The 20,600-nt window shown below is 42.9% G+C and overlaps 1 protein-coding gene across 18 annotated transcripts in view; it reads right to left on the bottom strand.

Moving 5' to 3' along the window:
* rims2a (regulating synaptic membrane exocytosis 2a) overlaps window positions 1–20,600 on the bottom strand; it is a 134,368-nt gene that overhangs the window by 46,035 nt on the left and 67,733 nt on the right. For 11 of the 18 annotated variants that reach the window (XM_054621415.1, XM_054621419.1, XM_054621422.1 and 8 more), the window contains 11 exons: window positions 14,771–14,838; window positions 12,921–13,040; window positions 11,287–11,386; window positions 10,933–11,056; window positions 10,324–10,370; window positions 9,919–10,031; window positions 5,906–6,036; window positions 5,266–5,437; window positions 4,758–4,911; window positions 2,486–2,554; window positions 106–244 (listed from right to left, as the gene is read on the bottom strand). In XM_054621415.1, coding sequence (XP_054477390.1) covers window positions 106–244; window positions 2,486–2,554; window positions 4,758–4,911; window positions 5,266–5,437; window positions 5,906–6,036; window positions 9,919–10,031; window positions 10,324–10,370; window positions 10,933–11,056; window positions 11,287–11,386; window positions 12,921–13,040; window positions 14,771–14,838 — 1,237 coding nt within the window. Of the gene's footprint in view, window positions 1–105; window positions 245–2,485; window positions 2,555–4,088; window positions 4,116–4,757; window positions 4,912–5,265; window positions 5,438–5,905; window positions 6,037–8,807; window positions 8,856–9,918; window positions 10,032–10,323; window positions 10,371–10,932; window positions 11,057–11,286; window positions 11,387–12,920; window positions 13,041–14,330; window positions 14,543–14,770; window positions 14,839–20,600 lie in introns of all 18 variants that reach the window. The other 7 variants (XM_054621414.1, XM_054621417.1, XM_054621418.1 and 4 more) reach the window with 3 other exon arrangements.

Below are 20,600 nucleotides of genomic sequence, written 5' to 3'. Positions count from 1 at the left end.
GAAATGTAGGCTATAAGGATATCATCAACAGGATGTTAAATACATCCATATCGATAAAACAAAAACTAAACACAGTGTCCACATGGAAATCAACCCAGTAGTTACCTGGAGGGTGGGGGAACGCTGGGAGAGCGCGACCGCGCCCGGTTAATGTCAGCCGACCGAGAGCAGTGGTTAGACGACATCACCTGCTCAGGGACGGACAACGTGGAGCTCTGGAAGTCTCTGCCATTCGGCCGGTAGTCTGCGAAGACAAGAACAGATAGAGGAAGGGAGGGATGGAGGGACAAGATTCATTTTATTTATCTTTTATTTTTTCAGATGGTTCTGTAATAATGTTCTGACACCAAACGCACTGCAGTGGCGGGTTTTAAATTCACACAAAATTTCTGTGCTAATTTCACTTTAACACCTTGTGAGTTCTTTGTATTTCTAAGCATGTGATATGGCTAAATCTGCTGCATTTGATAATGAAAAATGATGGCAGTTAATGATGCAGATCCAGTTTAACCCCAGAATTGAATAACTCAGAGGAAAAAGGACCAAACTTTATAAAAAAACATGTGCTAAAATGCTATTCTGCACAGGCACAGCTTTTCTTTTTCATTATGCTGAGTCTTTATTTTATCAAAAATGACGTCTTAGTTTCAATGAAGGTGGAATTCATCTGCTGTGTTAACATTGTGCATTAAACATGAAAATAGCCTTTAAAAAAAATTCTGAAACATTATAATGAATTTTCTCTGCGAGGCTGATTGGTCCATTGAACTTGAAAGAGTTCATTAACCGATAATCAGACGTGGCTAGCAGCCATGGTTAAGGTCAATGCTTAGCACTATTAAACTTGATTGATATTCAATAGAGTGTATAGCACATTAAAATGAGTTAAGGAAAATCCTGAATCAAAAGTTGGAAAAGAAGGAAAGGTAAGAAAAATTGGAGGTAATGTTATGGTGACCTTCACAAGAGGAAGTTTGACTGAAATATTGTTGACCACCCAAACAGATTCAAATATTCAAACTAAATAATCCATCCTGATTGCAAGTGGACTCAAGTCAAATTCTGAAATTCTGATAATTTCTGCCCATTTTCTTTATTGATTTTAATAAACAAAGCTAATAAGGAGAAGAAATTAACAATATGTTTTCTTCATTATTATTCAGATTAGATTTAAAAAGGAAGACATCTGCTCTTTCTCCAAAACAGAGCCTCTTGCAGCAGAGCAATAAAACACTACGCAGAACCAAAATACCTTTACTGGCGATTAATAGGATTGAAGAAGAGGATTGGGCTGCATCAGAGCAGAAGGGCAGAAGGGACAAAACTAATTGAACTGTACAAAATGTTAAACATGTGACTGAGCACTTCTAAAATTCCAGTGAATCAAAAGAGTCCAACAACAGGAGATATACTTTAAAATACCTAAGCAGTACCTGTGCAGTAATTACTAATGACTTATGATATACTGTATGTACCAGACAATTAGGGTACAAGAAGGGGTATTCCCTTCACTGTGAAGGAAGTGAAGGTGACTGTCTGGCATGGTGAGGCAGTGAGGGGCTGATGAGAATGTTAAAGAGGCCGGACTGGAGGGGGATTTCCCTCAGCTACAGCATCATCAGCAGGCCCAGGCCGATGCTGTCTGTGTGTCTGACAGGCGTTCGCTACAGCAACTAGATCTATTCTCTTCTCTCGCTCTCCAAAGCATTGCTCCTCTATGTCTAACGTTCTTTCCCTCTCTTTGTCTCTGTATCTGCTAACGGGAATGTGAAGTATTGCCACACGCTAAATCAACAGTGCAGGCAGCTGCCTCCGTCCGAGATTTACCAACAGCTTTCCTGCAAACAAGGTCGGCACAGTTTCTGCGGTCTTTAAGCGAAAGTTTAAAAAAAAAAGAGTAATGATTTTAATTGAAAGAGGATAACAATACTGCAACATTATCTTTTGCATGAGAAAACAAAAGCAAGCCTCTATGTTTTTCGACGGTTTTGCTGCCTCTTTCAGCATAGTTTCCTTCAAGGTTGATATTGTACGTGGGCAAATATCAAGTACTTTTTCAGTCTTTCTTTCTGCCGTTTTTCTCTGGCTCTCTGGCTTCTAACAGCAGAGCAGAGCTTCTCCTCTTCTGATGTGCAGCGTGGGCGTTCTGCTGGAGCCTCGGTGAGCACAGCAGAACAGCAACTAGCAGTGCAGAGGCAGACACAATCTCAGTGCTCCCTCGCTGTGCTGCTGCTCATGGGCTGCAGCATTCTAGCCTTCTAATGTGGTATATAACAGTAGCGTAAGCTGTTCATGCAAAGGAAGCATTTGACGGATGGTGGTATGTAGGTGGTGAGGATAAAATAATATATGTATATATATGGCCTGGTGAAACAGCCGATTAAACATCTATGTTTTCACTTTCCCTCCAGACCGGCTCATTTTGCTTTTCAAATTTCATTCACATGCACTCATGAGTCTTGTTAATATGACCTTAACACATTACCTGTTATTACCCCAACACCATCTTCACAATCGTAGTCTGAGATCTCACTGTCACTTATCCTCTGGGACCCTTCGAGATAAAGAGACAGAGAGAAACGTCGGAAAACACAAGAGACATTTTCATTCCCTCGTTCATCTATTCACCCATTTTATGTATTATGCCTCCCTAAGATGTGCACCCGTCCTTGTAGCCCACAACTACAACTAACAGTCCCGCAGGAGAGCGTTTTAGATGATTTATGTAGAATGACGCGTCAGCTGTAACAAATAACACCGCATTTCACTGATCCACTCCAACAAAAAAAAACAGCAGATCTGTCTTCATCTGAACTCTGGCACTTTAAGGGGATACATTCAATCATTCAATTTACATGTGAAGGTGGGGGTGGGAGAAGTGAGGTGGCGTTACAGCTCTTTCTTCATCTCCCCCGGAAGCCTTATCGCCCTTCCCTGTCCCCTCTCTTTAAAGTATGAACCCCATCCCTGAAGCCCCCCCACACACACACACACACACACACACACACACACACACACACACACACACACACACACACACACACACACACACACGCACACACACACGCACGCCTTCACCGTTCAGTCAACTTAAATCAACTGGACTAGTGTGCTCTATCAGAAATGACAAGTGCTGCACTCTGGCAGCGCCGCTCCCAACCTCTCATCTCAGTTGGCTGGATACTTTTTACAGCTGTCAGCTCTTTCACCTCACACTTACACAAACAGCCAGAAAATCATCCTGGTGGGGGGAAGCGAGCAAGCCTTAAGTGTGTAGTAGGAGCAGTACACTGAAGCAGTACACTGAAGCAGTACACTGAAGCAGTACACTGAAGCAGTACACTGAAGCAGTACACTGAAGCACAGACTAAAGTACTGTCGTCTGAAGCACGTTTACCAGTATCTGCTAACAGAATGGTGAGAGAAGGGCTACATTATGAGCTATGTGGGGGTTTTGTTATAGAAAATACAATGCCAGCTTAATAATGTATTACGCATAAAGATAATCAACTGATTCATTTTCCGTTTCTCTAACTTAATAAACAAACCCTGTTGAAAATATCCCACCAGCTTCATCTAATGTATCCAATGATCAAGATCACATTCAAGGCACACAAACACAAGCGAAGAAGAATGGGCTGCAGAGTTTGCCAAAAGCATTTTGTGCATTCTTAAAAGGGGAAATGTTGGTAATGGCCAAAATGATTAAAACACAATTTGCATTACAGAGGAAAGGCAAGTGGTCAAAATCAAAGCATATTGTGTCTGCCAGGACTGGCAAATCGCCTTGGTTTTTTAGCACATCACATTTAGCAGGATATGGTTTTCGGGTTGCAGGATTGGATCGTGAGGTAGTTCACAGGTGAGAACACAAAGAGGGAGAGACCACTGTGTCCTTAATCTCCCTGGAGCGTGCATGTGTCGGGTACCCAGAGCAGGTTTCATTGAACTCCATGTGAGGCAGCAGAGACATGCACTCTTCATGGGGGGATGGACAGGGTCAGAGAATCAGGGCACAAGGATGCATCTTTGCAAAGGACAGGAGAACACTGAGATGCTCCATAGAGCAGCACTGGGGGGGGCTTTACCTGAGTTGCATGAATATGAGCCTTTGTCTGTAAAAGCAGAAGCAGTAAGGTTGCTGTGACATGCACAACAAACACAAAATATGCAAAACTACTATCGGCTGTTAAAGCCTTTATTACCTAAAGCAGGAACAGAAAACCAGTGGGGCCAGAGGTTTACTGTATGTGGACCCTAATTTGTAAATGAGATCTACTATATCAAGTGCTTAATCATTTGGAATCCTTGAAGTCTTTTTATTTCTTTTATCCTGACATGGCCACTACTTGCTGGCCTTCTTGTAACCGTGGTGTTCCTTGCATGCCAGCTCTATCAAGCGCAGTGACAACAACAATGTCTGCAGTCTCAGCAAACGAAAAGAGAGATTTTTTTGAGAATGACCTTGGATCGACCTACTCAGACTGCTGAGGTACCATATATGCTTCACCTGAACTTTGGAACATGTTTTTGTGTGTAAAGGATTTCACATATGGGCATTAAGACAAGACGTGAAGTAAGCCACATAGTATAATGTCTTGTCTTCGGTTTTAGTAAAGTTATTTCATGACTGATATGGTTTCTAAATGTTAAGTGGCATGACCCTTTTGTAATAAATTCCTTTATGCCTGATCAATTAATGTCAGACTATCAATAAGAGGTGTGTGATGTGTCTCAGTGTCAGAGGGGTTACGCACTCTGGAGCCGTCGCGTTGGACTCTCTCCATGGGGCTGCCTGCGCTGTGTGTTCGGGGAGGCACGTGGGAGCGGGATGGAGGACACGTCGTGGGTTTGCAGCTTGTACCAGTGCGGCTCGTCGTCCAGAAGAGCTGTCTCCAGCTCAATAAGGATCTGCCAGAGGAATGAAAAAAAAAAAAGTACACTGTCAAAAGTGTCTTCATTGCAAATGGTTGCAAACTAACATACTTTTTTTTCTTAATGATGGAATTATAGCAGCAGACATCTTGTGCCAAAATACTCATAGATCTCTTACCGTCAGTCTCAACACAAAACAATCCCTTCACTTGTTATTTAACAGTTTTACACAGTAAATAAAAACACCAAAGCTCCATGTTGTCCGTGTTGGACAAGGACTGGACCACCAGAACCTTGTAAGAGCTTTATCAAGGGCTTGACCCCATTCGAGAGGATTAGCTGAGATACTGTGAGTGAGTGTCCCTGATGGGTGGGGTTCAGTTTTCTTACCTCTCCCAGGAATTCGCTCTCCTCCTCCCTCACCCTGGCTTGGTCCCACAATGTGATCTCCAGCATGCGCTCCCGAAACTCCCGCCGGTGCACCGGCGAATACATAAAGGTCTGGTTCCATTTGGGCTCTAAGGATTTCTTTACTGTTTTTGTTCTCCTCTTGCTTTTGTCACTGGAGGAACAATAATTCAAACTGTTTTTATTTACAACCATGACAGGGGAGAGCCACGAATACAACAGATCAATAACACGACACAGCACAGAGCACATCACCGTGGCATGCTGATGATGGCAATGAGACGGCAAGGTGAGAAAAATGTCCACTACCTGCATTCTATCAGTGCATAAGAAAGAGCTGCTTAAAACGATGCAACACCGCACTGAACAAAATAGTCAGACACATCCACATATATCCCTACAGGCTTTTCTGATGCTAACGGATAAAAAACAATGACACATGACCTTGTGACATCACATCGTTGTTCCAAAAAGAAGCCACAGTAACACACAGAATCCATTTTCTAAAATATATTATAACTCGGTTTGGTCCACTAATGTCCAATAACTTCCTGGACGGAGTGAGTTGAAGTGACATTAAATGAGTGTGGAGGGTTAAAATGGTAACTGTTTCTACTCTTACCTTCTATCAGGGAGGAAGTAGATTTTGACGTAAGGGTTCCTGGGCCGGCCGTCTTCCCTGGCTGGCAGGTCTTTGGCGCCCAGGATGGTGACAATTAGCTGATGGCCCACTTTGTCATACCAGAGTTTGACCTGCAGGGGCAGAGCAGAGACAGCCTGCTGAGGGTCTGATCAGGGCCAACAGGAATACAAACACAGAGGGACTAATGCAGGAGAAGACAACTACATCAAATCAGAAGTAAAGCTACTACAGGAGCAATTGTGTATTCTTGTATTTAGACCTATCTCATTCCAGCCAACCGTTTTTTAGTACAGCATAGAGTCTTCTCCTGTATTTACCCTTCATGAAAAAGATAGGAATATGTCTACCTTCTAAGATGATTCCAGGTCACATGCTTGGCAGCACAAAGAGTTTAAAGAGATAGTTCAGATTATTTGAAGTGGGGTTGTATGTGGTGGCGTACTCCACACCCCCAGTTTGGAGAAACAGACAGGGTTAACAGCACAGGAGCAAAGCAACGTTCTGCTGTGGACGGGGGCAGCAGCAAAATGTCATTCAACCATGAAAAGTTATATTTATAACATTTTCACCGCTTTACCTTACTGTCAGTGAGCGCTTTCTGTCTTGGAACTAAAGTTGTTATATCCATCCATAATTTTTTCAAAGCCACCAGACTCAATTGATAAAAACAGTCATTTTACCACGCATAACACAGGGTTTGCTGGTCTAACACCGCCACAATTGGTTACTTTGTTTATGTTAATGTTTAACTTTGGTGAATCTGAACGAACCTTTTTAAAACATAAAAGTCACACAACAACCAAGACCAACTGGTTGAGGTAGCGGTAGACAAGCAACTCACGTTTTTTGGTCTGGTGGCTAGGAAGAGAGCCTGGATAACGTCTTCAGTTCCCCGTTGGAAAGGGCTGTCTGACGGCAAGGTAAAGCAGTAAGAATATTCTAAATTTACTGTTCAGTCTTTAGGTAGGACTTTCTTTTAGGTGTCTAAAAACTGTTTTGCTTCTGCCCCCCCCATCCACAGCAGTACATTGCTTTGCTCCCGTGCTGGTACTCCTGTCTGCCGCCATGTACTATAAGTAACACTGACTGTGGATAAGTACCGCATACAACCCCCTTTTAAAAAAAATAAATAAATATGAACTACGCCTTTAAGTGCTCATCAAACATGGACCCACTGTATCAGTGTTAATATGGTATGATGATGCTAAAAATGTATTTATGATATTTTAGTCTCTATGGTTAAAGATACCCTCCTTTAATGAAAATATGTGTTTTTGTCTGTGTTTTTTTTTCCTATTACGTGAAGTGTTGTAAAATGACAGTGTTTATGTTGGTCATTTAAAAACTTCCCCTGCAGGGATGATTTAATCTTATTGAATAGAAGTGAATGCATTTAGCCTGAATGTCTTTTCGACTGAAGTGAAAGGCTCTAAAATGCTCTAAAATCAAATGTGTTCTGTTGAAATGATACCGTCTACCAGGGATGATGCTGTCTCTAATAATGTTCTCTCAGATATTTAATGGGCATTGATATGAAGAAATCAATCATGCTGTTGCGAGAGGAATCGAAGACAGTTCACACTAAAAGGGAAGTATGGACTCCAAAAGACACTTAGAAGAAGAAAAAACTCTAACTGAGGCCTTACAGAAAGTAGATGAAATGAGAATTAAAACTTCTAAGCTTCTGTCCATACTTCTTCAAAAATATGATTATGGAAAGGGTCTCTACCAAAAAAACTACCAGCTATACATGCAGCAACGCAAGAAAGAGCATTCAACACAAGTCAGTAGATTTCATGTAGGCAAAAACAGACAGCAGAGGGCTTATTGGAAAACAAATTGTACCAAGTAATCTCGAAACTTATGGTCCACCAAGATACCACATAGTGCAAAGTATGAATCTAGTGTTCTGTCTGTGAATGGTAAAATATTTCTGAAAAAATTCACTTCGGAATCATATTGATAATATTATGAGCGATAACACATGGCTTTATAGCCATCTAATAACAAATTAACTGAAACATACAAGCATTTCCAAAAAGTACATACATGAACACACTCGCACATAAAAAAAACCCACTTATAGACCTATATTCAAATGCCATATCATATCTTTAGACTCGAATCTGATCCATATAAAGCTTCTTGAAGGTACTTTTAGAAAAAACAACATACTGTTACAATGTCAAAATCCAAGCAGGAGTGTTAATCTCAAGCTACCTCTATCAAGAATACAGTTTCACACAAAATGATTATACGGCGTGTTTTCAATCAAAACCATGAAGACCCTCTGAGTTTTGCTCAGTTTGCTATTTTGGAAGGTACAATTTGCTTTAATTCTAATCTGTAAAGGAAATTTTTGTTTCAAACAAGACAGTGAATTGGTATCTTTGCACTGCAACATGAAACTGCAGACCCATCCACCACAAGCTGCTAACTAACATAACTCCTGATGATGAGTGTAGGGTTAACCAAGACAGGGCTCATGTCACAAAAAACCACAAAAGTCCTTTGTCCTGAGAAAGTTCAGGGAGACACCCTCCTGCTTTGCCAACAGATCCAGAAATGGTTGGGTCAATTACTGGTGTCAAATCAGGCAATGGAAGAGTGTCTCTATAAACGTATGCGGATTAGTCCAGCATGCATAACCTTGGAGGAATGATGTGAATGGGTTAAAATGAGTACGTAACTCTCATCATCACGGTGATGGCAAGAAATCAAATTGAAAAGAATGACACAATGCACTGCACTGAGGGAAACTTGAAGCTGCCATTTCCCCGCAAATGCATTTATCCAAAGAATGGAAACAGAAAGTCAGCCAGTCAACAGTCAATGAGCAAAGACCAAATAGAGATTGTGCCCTTCAGACGGGGCCCATTACCTGGACCCTAGGGGAAAAAGGCGTTGTTCTTCTACTAAGGCTTTGGCTCTGGATAAGCAAAATTAAACAGCAAAAAAAAAAGGAAAAGAAAAGGAAATGCAATAAACCAAAATCCCACAAAACAACAACAGAGACTCACAATATACTCTAAACAACAACAACAGAAGTTTGTAGTTTTTCAGATAGGCAATTCTAACCAGTGGGTTTATTTTTCTGATCACTTGTCCCTGAGCTTCTTTGCTCTGTTCTGCACGGGCCCTTGGTAATTAACAATCCCTCCTGATCATATCTCTTTTTCTTCTCTGGACCTTTTCTCCTTTGCTTCAAGGCGTGCGTCACAGTGACGTTAAACCCTCGCTGTCCCAAAACACAATTTAACGATGGCTCCAAAAATATCATAGTGAAAAAACTCATCAGGCACTGCATATCTCACATGGTTCATTCAGGGAACTGAACTGTTTCACTAATCCGTTGTTTTTGAGGGTCAGATGCTTCATAGAAATGTGGAACATACGAAAGCATTTGGGCGGAATTCAGTGCTTGTTTTTAATTGGTTGACCCAGTCTTAAAGGTATTATTGTGAGTCAAATTATTCTGGAGTCTACTGCAGCAACTGAAATCAGCCATTTTCACAAGAGACTTAAAATACTCAAAAATGATTGTGAAGATTGGCAGTGGTCTCAGCCTTAAAACCCAACTATTTCTTATAAATATCGATGTTCTAAAGGTGTTTACTCGATACTAAAGCTTTTTCCCTGCTGGACCCTAAATTTGAGAGTTGATTGATCTCCGGGTTTAATGCAGCCCTTTACCCAATTTACCCCAGGAGGGTTTTTACACTAGATAATGGACAACACACAGAGTAACCTGATCTACAATCCGGTGCTGGGTTGGTAAAGGGCCAGCTGAACAGGCAGAGTGAGAGAAGCTGTGCCCAGAAGCCCAATGGCTTTATCCTGGATTTACAGTTGAATTGGATTATAAATGTGAGTTTAGTAGTACATTCCAAAATGTAGTCATGTGAACTTAATATCCCATCTTAATTATTGTTAACAGTGGTCAAAGCAATCCAACAGAGGATTTCACATATAATCAAGCTGAGGTCGCTTACTGAGAGTTGTCCTGACAGGTACTGGGGGGCGTCCCTCAGCATGCTGGGACTCATGGGGGACGTGACGGAGATGGACGGGCGATCCATCTTCTGAGACTCAAAAGAACTCGAACCTGACGTGGGCAGAAACGACGCAGTCAGATTATTCAGTAGTGATGCTGGTTCCTAGTTTGTGGTTTTTAGTGACATGGAGAGGTCAAAATGAGAGAGAGAGGGGTGGTAGTAAAGAAGATAGAAAGAAACAGACAAGAAGAGAGACAGAAAGAGGGCAAGAAAGCATTCCAAGAGAGAGAGACAGAGAGGCAGAGTGTCTATCGTAGACGTTTCCTTCACTGGATGTTTCCAGGCTGATTAATAGGATAAATGGGGTAATGAAATAAGCTAAAGATTTTTGACAAGACTCACTTGATTCCAGTTGTGCATGTGTGCTGTCTGGTATCCTTGGAATATCTCTGAAAAAAGAAGAAGAAAAGAGAGGGAGGGGATGGAAAGGATCAATTTGAGCTAATGCCGACTGCACTGTGCTCTAATGACCGTAAGCACCGCATTAGTCTTCATACACCCAGCAGCTCCCTCAGCAGCACAAAGCAGGTCACATATAGGGAATTTACGAAGCAAAGGTGCCGCTGTTTGTTTTCCCACAATTTCCCTTTCTTGGAAAAACTATTGGAGTAGAGCGTGCAAGCGAGGCGGCAGGCTCTCATTTTGCTGGCGGTGTTGTGCGATCCTATTCGAGGGACCGAGCCGACAGAGCCGGACCCGGACGGAGAGAGAAACAGGTGTTGAATAAATAAGACAGCCAATCGTTCATAAACAAAACCTGTATTCCCTCTCAGATTTATCCGATTCAAGTCTTTATATTATAGAGAACTCAATTTAAAGTAATTCAGAATCAAGCAGGCAGTGATGTGGCCAATGACCCGGCCCTTGCTGCTGGATAACACCCACACCGCCGGCACAGCACTCTTGTGAAGAGCATTTAGTGTGTGTGTGACAGTGACGGGGAGCTCTCACCCTATAGGCCGTGAGACCACCAGCTCCACCTGCGGCTCAGGCTTAGAATCTAGAATGATATTGTAAACTTCTTTAAATGTGGCTCCTTGTAAAAGCTTCCCATTCCACTCCAGCACCTGGTCACCTGCGAAAACACCAAAGACACCCAATGTCACTAATGACATCTTTCATGCAAGTGAAGAAAATACACACTCCTCCAAAACCTATATAATACTACTAAATCCAATAATTTAGGTTCTATAAACAAGTGTGTGTTTGTGTGTGTGTGTGTGTGTGTGTGTGTGTGTGTGTGTGTGTGTGTGTGTGTGTGTGTGTGTGTGTGTGTGTGTGTGTGTGTGTTTGTGTTTTTAATACCTGGTCTGAGGTGTCCAACAGTGTCTGCTAGACTTCCTTTCCTCACTTTAGTGATAAAAGCACAAAGTCTACCAGATTCTGTCATCTTGCCTCCCACCACCTGTAGAAGCAGAGAGGTGACGGGGTTAGCACTGAAATACATTTGTGAACTCACTTTGTGTTAGTGTTGTCATAACTGGCCGTACTGTGACCTGCTAACTCATCATGACATAATTGCAGCTTGAAGAAGAAGATTACTTTTTCCCTGTTGATGTCATTGCTTTAGCCTTTTGCCTGCAAGGTACGAATCCTCAATAAAAGCATTAAGCAGAGGGTCAATAGTAAAAGTGCATCTCTGTTTTCAAAAAATCTAAAATGTTCAGTGCTATGCTTTCCCAGGGACACACTCTGGTGCTGCTCTGTGGTTCTGTGGCAGGGCAGGCCCGTGGGCTAGAGTCGTACTGTACAGTCCTGAGCTGCCGTACTCCACTCCCCTCAGCTTACAGGGGCATCATACAAATAAAAATCCCTCCTAATGGCAGCTGAATGCCAACATACAAAGGAGCTTAGGGAAGTCTGCTAAATGAAATGGCTTTATGTAACGGGGCAGGAGCCAGAGGAGGAGGCTCGTAGAGGAAAACAGAGAGAGAGAGACAGAGAGAGAGAGAGAGAGAGAGAGAGATGGACAGCGAGGGCGAGGCTGGCAGCCTGACTGGTGGACTGACTGGCTGGACGGTTGAGTTGGCTGGCTGCTGCTGAGCGGACAGAAACGCACAGAGGCACTGAGCAGACACAAACATGCCGTTTCAGGAGGCTCATTCAATCAGTAATGATTTTTCCCCATCTCTCTTTTCATGTCCAAGCATGCTCCTCTGGACTTTGGCTGCTCAGCTTTCGTTCTTTTTTTCCCACCCCTACAGTTTTATGCAACAGTGAAAAGGGGAGGGAAACCAAAGCATCTTGCACAACCGACGATCTAGTGACTTCACTGCTATAACAAACTGATTAAAAAGGTTTCAACCATGTGAAGCCAGAATATGACCTATAGGAGAAGGTTAAATAGCACTATAAGCATAAAAATACACATGACAAGCACAGAATGTAAATACCTAGGCGACTGTGATAGTGCTATTCAAAACATAAACACTGCAATATGCAAAGCAAATTATGTTTCAATTGTTTGGGCAGTGACGACACTGACTTGTTTTCCCTCCGAGCTGCCGAATGCAGTTCATTAAAGTAGTTCAGTGTGAGTGAGTTCAGAAAATTACACGGCTCAATACCAAACGCTGCTCATTAATATTCATCAGGAACATAATCAAGTCTTTAATGAATATTAATACTGAGTAGCACTATGATGCAATCAATAATTGGAAAAAAAGAGGCCCCAAACTAGTAGAATTCACAGCCCAGAAGTTATTATACTGTATGTTAACACATAACCGACACTGACAGTCACCTGGCCTACTAACTTTACCCAGAATTCCTGGGTGTGGTAAGCTGAAGTCTATTGCCAACATATTCTTTGTCATAGATGCCCAACGTTTATTTTGACACGTTATATTGGAAGTATAATGATGGTGGTGTGAAAAGTAAGGCATTTAAAATGGTGTGTGTTTGCATCATACCTTCAGACAGAGTCATTATGAGCTCACCTTCAGACCGAGCAGAGCTCCTGAGTCTCGAGGCACGCTTCCGTCTTTCATGCGCTTGTTGAGTAAAATACGCCCTATTAGGCGATCCCCATCTTTGGACGGCTGCCACGTCACCGGGTGCTACAAGGTCAGAGCAACACACCTACTGTTTAACAGCTCATCTGTTTGAATTTGATTACTTCAGACCAAAGCAGACAACTATTCACGGTGAAAAAAGGGGGGGGGGGCATAGGGGAAGTGTTTATTCACTCAGGGAAGAAAGTTCACACAAACTATGTTGCCTCATCAATTTTGTTGTCTTTTCTTTTTTTTTAGATAGCAACATGCTAAATTATTAAAATTCTAAAGGATTGAATAATAAATTCTAAAGCTAATCATGGACAAAACCATTGATGAGGAGCTTGTGTGAACCTGCCGGTGTGAGGGTGGAGTGAGCTTCATGCAGCGCCCCATGCAGAGTAAAGCAAGCAGCCCGACTCTCCGCCTCAAACCAGCTCTTCAAACTGGAGCAGGAAGCACCGGAGTCCGGTGCTTCACTACACACAACACACAACCACCATCCAGTGGAGTAGTGAGGGGAAAGCAGACAGCGAAAAAGGGGAGGGAGGGGGAGGAAGTCGTCTATGATACAAATGAGGTGGAACATGAGGTGCCAGTTTAAAGATCAAAAAATTATGAAAGATACATCGCACAGAATAAAGCCATGAGACACAGATAGGGTGAAATCACAGACGCGCAGTGGAAAGGGAAAAAAGAAAAACATGTGTTTTCATTTTTTTTGTTGTGCAAAACAAATCCAGTCTTCCCTGTTTTGTGTGCTTATACAGTCATTTGGGTTCTTGCTAGAGAAGTGAGTGGAAAGTTGGGCAAGAGGGCGGGTTCTGTCTGGACTGGGTGCTGTTGGGTGGGGCAGCAGAGTGAGAGGGACGGGCCTGAGTAAAAGGTGTTCCTGCTGCACTACACAGGACCGCTGCAGAGCAAGGACACAACATACGGAGGAGAACGAGCATGCAACTAGGAGAGACCCACATTCCTGTGTGCCATGACAAAACAGAGAGGTTGTGTGTCAATGCTATTCTTTTACAACTACTGTAAGGTGTGTTGTTTCTGGTTGGGTAGCAAAACAGCAAGTACAAGTAGCAAGCAAAGAGGGTGCCCCCAAAAGAGACGTTTTTCGGCAACACCGAGCAAGGTGGAGCCAAAAGTAACCGAAGAAAAACCAAACCAAAAAAAAAAAAAAGAACGAAATCGCAAGAGAAATCAATTTGTACAACGTCAAATAAAATCCCCAAAACAAACATCTCACCTATGTACACTGAGTGACAGAGAGCAAACAAAGACTGGATGGGTAGGTTCATAAATAATAAGAATAAGAATAATAACAAAATGCAGGCTAGATTGTCTCAGTACCTTCTCACTATGGCTATGCTCCTCGTTTAGGGTAGTGCTACTGCACGTATCAACTCCCGAGTCTTTAACCTGCGGTTCACACCATGCCAAGTCCTCTTCAAATGAGTGTCCCCCAAAGCGCACCATTTTCTTTTGCCTCTCAGATAAGGTGTGTGTCGGCTCGGACATAAATGTCTGCTCAATAGTTTTTCTTTTTCCCCTTTGACTGTCCCCTACAGGTGTGGGATAAAACAGAAAGAAAAAACAGAAAAACAACATGCAAAGGTGTAAATAAAACGAAGGAAACATGAAATGACAAAAAGACTCTTGGAGAAGGGGGGGGGGGGTCAATGGGGGGGCAGGGGTGGGGAGGAGAGAGACAGAGAGAGGGAGAGAGAGATGGGTATAAGGGGGCGGGAGAGAGGGAGGGAGGGGTCAAGGCAGGGCTCCACATGTCTCACCAAAGACATTGGGGAGGCCTCGCTGCTATGCCAAGACGCATGGTCCCACCAATGGCCATCCAAATCTCCTGTAAGGTGGGGGAGGAGGGGGGGTGGGGGGGGGGGGGAGGGCGCACATACACGAGAGAGGACAGCGAGAGGGACTAGTGAGGACACCACGGACAACAACCGGCAGTAACAGCCAGACAGACACACACATAACACACATACAGCTCATCCAAACACTCGTCTTTGCACACACACACACACACACACACACACACACACACACACACACACACACACACACACACACTCTCACATACTGCTGTAACTCAAACGCTGGTCGTCGTGTGCTTTAGAGCCCTGTGGAGAGAGAGAGATGCAGCTCAGGTAATAATACACAAAGAAACAATGATGATTCGACAACAGCCACGCTGTACGCTAATGGACGGACACAAGCCTGCATTCATACACACAATTCTCAGTTGGGACATTCATGACCATCTGTTCCTCCTCGTTTTCTTTTGTCTCCTACAGGACATCGATTAAATCCCACATCTTCAGCCTTGTAAAGATGCAAACTCAACACAGACAGGACCAGAGGTCAGACTATCCTAATATAGTTCCCATTATAGGTGCTAAATTTAAAAAAAATCATTTTAGAATTTCCCAACTTCTACTGGCTATCAGTGCTGCATTTCTCGTTGATTTACATGACACAAGGTTTTACCTACTATCAAACATGCTGTACCGCTTTACAATACCTAGGGAATATCACTTGAGAAGGAAAGGAACTGTTCTTTCAGGACATCATTGTAATCCATTGATTAATCTTTTATATGTCTTGCTGGTCACAAAAAGTAGAATGTGACTACAGGTGAAGGATGGAGGTGACATAAAAGATAAAGCACATTATGGAATAAAAAAATAGAACCTATCTGTAAAAGCCAGTGTGGATATTGCCTTGTCTTTCACTACCTAAATTGACCAGAAGACCAGAGGCATCGTGATCTGGCTGGCTTGGCAACTGTAATACAGAGAACAGTATTTGTCCACTGCTGTTTTTCACTCTACTCTCCACTGAAACATCTCAAGCTTTTAAATTCCTCTTCTTTCTAGAGAACAATCTTAAGAAGCGCTTTGCTAAGTTCAAATCACCAAACAACTTGCATTGTGTTTAAACAAAGCTAGCATGTTGCTATCTTTGCAGGGTGGAGGGGAGCAGGGCTGATCTCTAATGTGTTTAACTGGGATCCAGATTGCAGTGGCACACAGCCTTAACTGACCTCAATCTAAAGTGCACCGGGGAGAGCTTTTAAAGATGGGGCTCTGATTACATCTTCTGTAGTAGCACCAGTGGACACGCAGCCTAGAGACACACAGGCTGGGCAAGTGGCTATAATGGTTTTACAGGACAGAAGTTCCTGGGACATTTCTTTCAACTTTTTTTTTTATTTTCTCATCACTCCAGTAGAAGGGTTAGAGATGAACTAATGGTGGTTAGACCCTTAAGAGGGATGATAAAGACCTATAACTCTATCTCTTGCTGCAGACCTGATGCTCTCGTTAAAACAAACAAAGAGACGCAGATTTCCTATGAGACTAATTTAAACTCACTGGGAGTATTTCTTCCGGTGGGAAGCTACGAATTCAAAAGCCAACCGGTTCTCCTTAGCGGATGCGCCGAGCAGAGAGACGTACTGTGCTTTTAATTTGATTAAGAGGCTTTAAAAATATAAGCTAATTAGAAAGAGTGAAACAAAGTGATTCTAAAGGTGGTGCTGTAGGATTCCCAATGGAGAGTAGTGTGGAGGTAAAGAGGACTGCAGGTTGAGGCTGTGTGAAGACAGGGAGAAATGGTTTCAGTTGTCAGAGAGATACTGCTGTGTGACTGAGACCTTAGCGAAAAGCATGTGTCTGCATTAAACGTAAGGTTACGAAGGGGGAATGGACATTTAAATGTTGTTTGCTTACTCTGGCGATACATTTTACAATCCCAAATTAAATTGCACATATCAGTGGGTCAGTTAAAGTTTAAATTATACAGAAATACAGGTCTTCCACTTGCACATGTGCTGCTGTTAAAGTACTTGCGTGAATGTGTGTACTGTATATGTGTAGCTGGAGTGAACCTCAGGGACACAGGCACAGGAAGGTCATCTGAAAACACCGCAACCCCTGGGCTATATACATCACTTTTCCCATACTTCACTTCCCCTGCAAAGAGCTGCAGAACCTAATGGATCTTTACAGGACAGGCCTCCTTCAAGCATTATCTGGCTGAGGAGTCAGTCTCGGGAAATCAGGGGACTCTGATGGAAAGGCATAAAAATAGCCTGCATATGCTTCTGGTAGTAGAGGAGAGGGGTTGAGAAATAAAGAGGTAAGGAGGAAGGGATTTTCAGTGTAGAAGAAAAAGAAGCTGCGTGGAAGAAGAGTGCTGTGTAAAGATAGTGCCACTGTGAATAAATATAGGCGCATCACTCCAAACACAGCTGATGCAGAAATACACAGATCTTGTTTTAAGGGTTCATTTAGGTTTATTAAAACTTGAGTTTAAGTTTCACAGCTTTGTCCCTTATACTTAACAGAGTTATTGCTGATAAAAGTTTCTGTTAACAACCTGACAACAGTTGATCCATATTTATAATCTAAATCAACATAATTAGATCACTTCTTTTGCCCTGTTCGATTTCTTTTTGTGTCCATGTCTCAGCAAATTCATCTGGTAAGTGCAATGTGTTTATTAGCAAAGAAAAAAAAGTTGTAAGTTGTAATAAATTGTAATAACTTTTTAATAAAGCCATTCTCGTGTCAATTCATTATTTTTTTTACTTTTCATGGCATTATCCTATAAAATCGGGACCTAGCTTTCATTAATATTTTTGTGTGTATTTTCATTTTTTTTACAATGCACATCATAACATCATTAAAGTGTCGCATTACTTTGGGGGTGATGCCGAAATGATCCACCTCCAGCATTATTGACCTTTGCTATTTTTATTTTATTATTCATATTAATATCCATATCCAAACCAGCGAGAGTAAAACACTCTCTGATGACATTTCCACACTTGAAATTTTCTTCATATTCAGAGTTGTGACTTAGTTGCAAGGTCAGTCTGAGCCAAACTAACAAGCTGTCCTCCTCCCTCTTTCTCTCTTCTATCACTGCTATCCATCCATCAGTCAAGCGGAGTGCTAAAACGACTTACTGTACTCAGTTATGCGCTGTGATAAAACATTATGGATGTCCCCGGACAGGCTGTGCCCTCTGCGGCCCTCTAACCAACAGCTGACAACAGTGATTACCCTCTTCGCCCTCCCAGCTGCTATTCTGTCGGAGGCACAAACACCACTCTCCATTGAACGAGTCACTTGCCTAATGTGGCCATGATAGTGCAAACAGCTTAAGGCTTGCATCTATGATCAGGGAGAGGCAGAAACATGTTGTGTAAAGATGAGATGTTTGCATTTATTTGACTATGTTGGAGCTATAGATACATTTAGATGCTTCACAGCTTATCTCAAGGTTGTATCAGTCACAGTTTCACCTCCACCTGTGCCCGTTCTTCCTGCCAACATCCTCCTCCCAAAGCCCATCTTCCATGTCTGTCAAAAATAATTTGAGTGGGCGCCAACACGGAGCTGCATCCAGCCTCTCCCCTCTCTTTCCCAGAAGCTTTATTAACAGTGGCATACCACAATTGGGCACTGATCCCCGCCGAGGCACTGTGTGTTTTTTTTCTTTTTTTCTTTCAGGTAGCAGGAAACTCATCACGGCCGTAAATTGTGAGCATCAGCAGTCTGAGCCCGGCCCTGCCGTTTTCGCCCCCCAACTCCTGGGCCCCCTGCAAAGTGCTGATTCAGGACGGAGGCAGAGCGCAGGCAGTGGCGGAGTTCAGCACCAGCAGGCTCTCCATCACTTTGACAGCTCAATAAAAACCAGTGTAAACTATTAATTGGATCATTAATTATTGATGCTGTTTTTACTACAATCCGAGGGGCGAGAGCAGGAAAGAGGCAGGGGTGAAACTGTGTGTATGTTTAAACATAGTCGCCACGCTGGGAAGGTGATACGGTGTCACGATAAAACCCTGGTGGAGGCAGATCTTACAACAGGAGCTTTTATTCTGAAACAAAAGGCCGATACCTGACTTCTACTATAAAGCACAAGAAACAGTAATGCTACCTATTAAGGTATAAAAGGTTAAATCAACAAGAATACTTTTCCAGTATCCGGCTTGAGAGCACAGACTACAAACCGAATCAACTTATTGAGGTGCAAAAACTGATCCCAGAAGACCATTGATGAGGATGTAACTTAGGCTGTCACTACACACCGTGCACTTCTCTGCCGTAGTTAGCCAGCCAGCCTCTCCTTTTCTGTCTGTTCGGCACTATTATGAGACGGCATGTCGGGGGATCGATAAAGAGGAAAACACAGGGAGAGGACCATCGCGATAAATCAGTCTCCAGCGCTCGCAGGCACGAGCCAGGCCCAACACAGCTGGCACACCCTCTCCCTTCCGGTCTCCTCCCCCTCCTCCCCTTGGTCTCCCCTCCTTCTCATCCCATCAAGCCCCTCCTCCTTCCTCTGGCGTTAGCCTACTGTTACACACCCATCCACTGACTGAGTCAGTTTGTGGCCTGACATGCAATTACAATTGGTGTTCTTTGCTCTGCTGCCGTGGCTGTTTTATTTCTTACTTGACTTTTTCCAAGTACATTTTTATTTATATAGCTCAATATCACGAATCACAGATTTGCCTCAAGGGGCTTCACAACCTGTACAGCATTAAACACCCTCTGTCCTTTGACGCTCGCTTCGGATGAGGGTTAGCGCTCTCTACGGCTGCTAATCAAAGAGTGCTTGGTTAGCATGTGATAGTACATGCAGGGAGAATCCTTGATTGTGCCTGGTTTTAAGAATGAACAGTGGGTGTAAATAACAACTGATGGGGCAAAAAAAAAAAAAAAGCGCTTAATTGGCTCCATTTGTAAACTTAATGTACTTCCAAAACTGACTGATCTTTCTTTATGGCCGGTAGAATGTCACATGTCCAAATCCGGGGCCTGGAGATTGGATCACTTCTCCGCTGTCTGTTATATAATTAAGTCTACCTGACAGAGTGCAAACAAGGACACTAATAAATGGTTCAGTGGAAATTTCTGAACCATTTATTAGACTCCCTGCATGCGTCATATCACAGCAGCCTTAATTATGTCATAAATTAATGAAAGTGCCAATTATAAGGAAATAAAATCCCAAAATAGCTCCATGTAATCAGCTGTCTGATTGTGTGCTGTAGAGAGTCTGGTTTGCTAAACTTATTCGGGTCAACGGCTCAGCGCTGTCCTTTGTTTTCCCTCTCTCTCCTACGCAGGCTGACCTGTGGAGGAGGCAGACAGAAGCAGACAGGAACAACAGAAACTCTGACCCTCAAAACAGCCTGCATTTTTATCCCTATTTCTGTACCACGGCTACCTGGAAACCTGGAAACTCCTACATCAATAATGTAGCGCTATCGCTTCCTTTGGTGAGGAGAACAGTTGCATAACGGAGCGGGCCGACTGAATTCCTCCCCTCTCCACTAGATTAAACATTGCTGAGCATGTGGCAGGCGCTTTGGGTCTGCTGCTACTGACAAAGGCAAAACTGTGCTACTATACTTTTCCTCCTTTCAATCTTTTATTCCACCATTTGTCAACTCGGCCTCCTCCTTTATCCGTGTCCGGTGCTTTTACCATTCCTAAAGAAAAGGCCTCCGTAATTACAGGTTTGACAACAAAATCAATTTGTAATTACGACTACTGTCAAGCGGGTGGAGCGGTCAAGAAGCTAACA

The sequence above is a fragment of the Anoplopoma fimbria genome, chromosome 20 (genome assembly GCF_027596085.1).
Source record: "Anoplopoma fimbria isolate UVic2021 breed Golden Eagle Sablefish chromosome 20, Afim_UVic_2022, whole genome shotgun sequence".
Taxonomy (NCBI): Eukaryota; Metazoa; Chordata; class Actinopteri; order Perciformes; family Anoplopomatidae; genus Anoplopoma; species Anoplopoma fimbria.
This window is presented reverse-complemented; position numbering and strand designations above follow the sequence as displayed.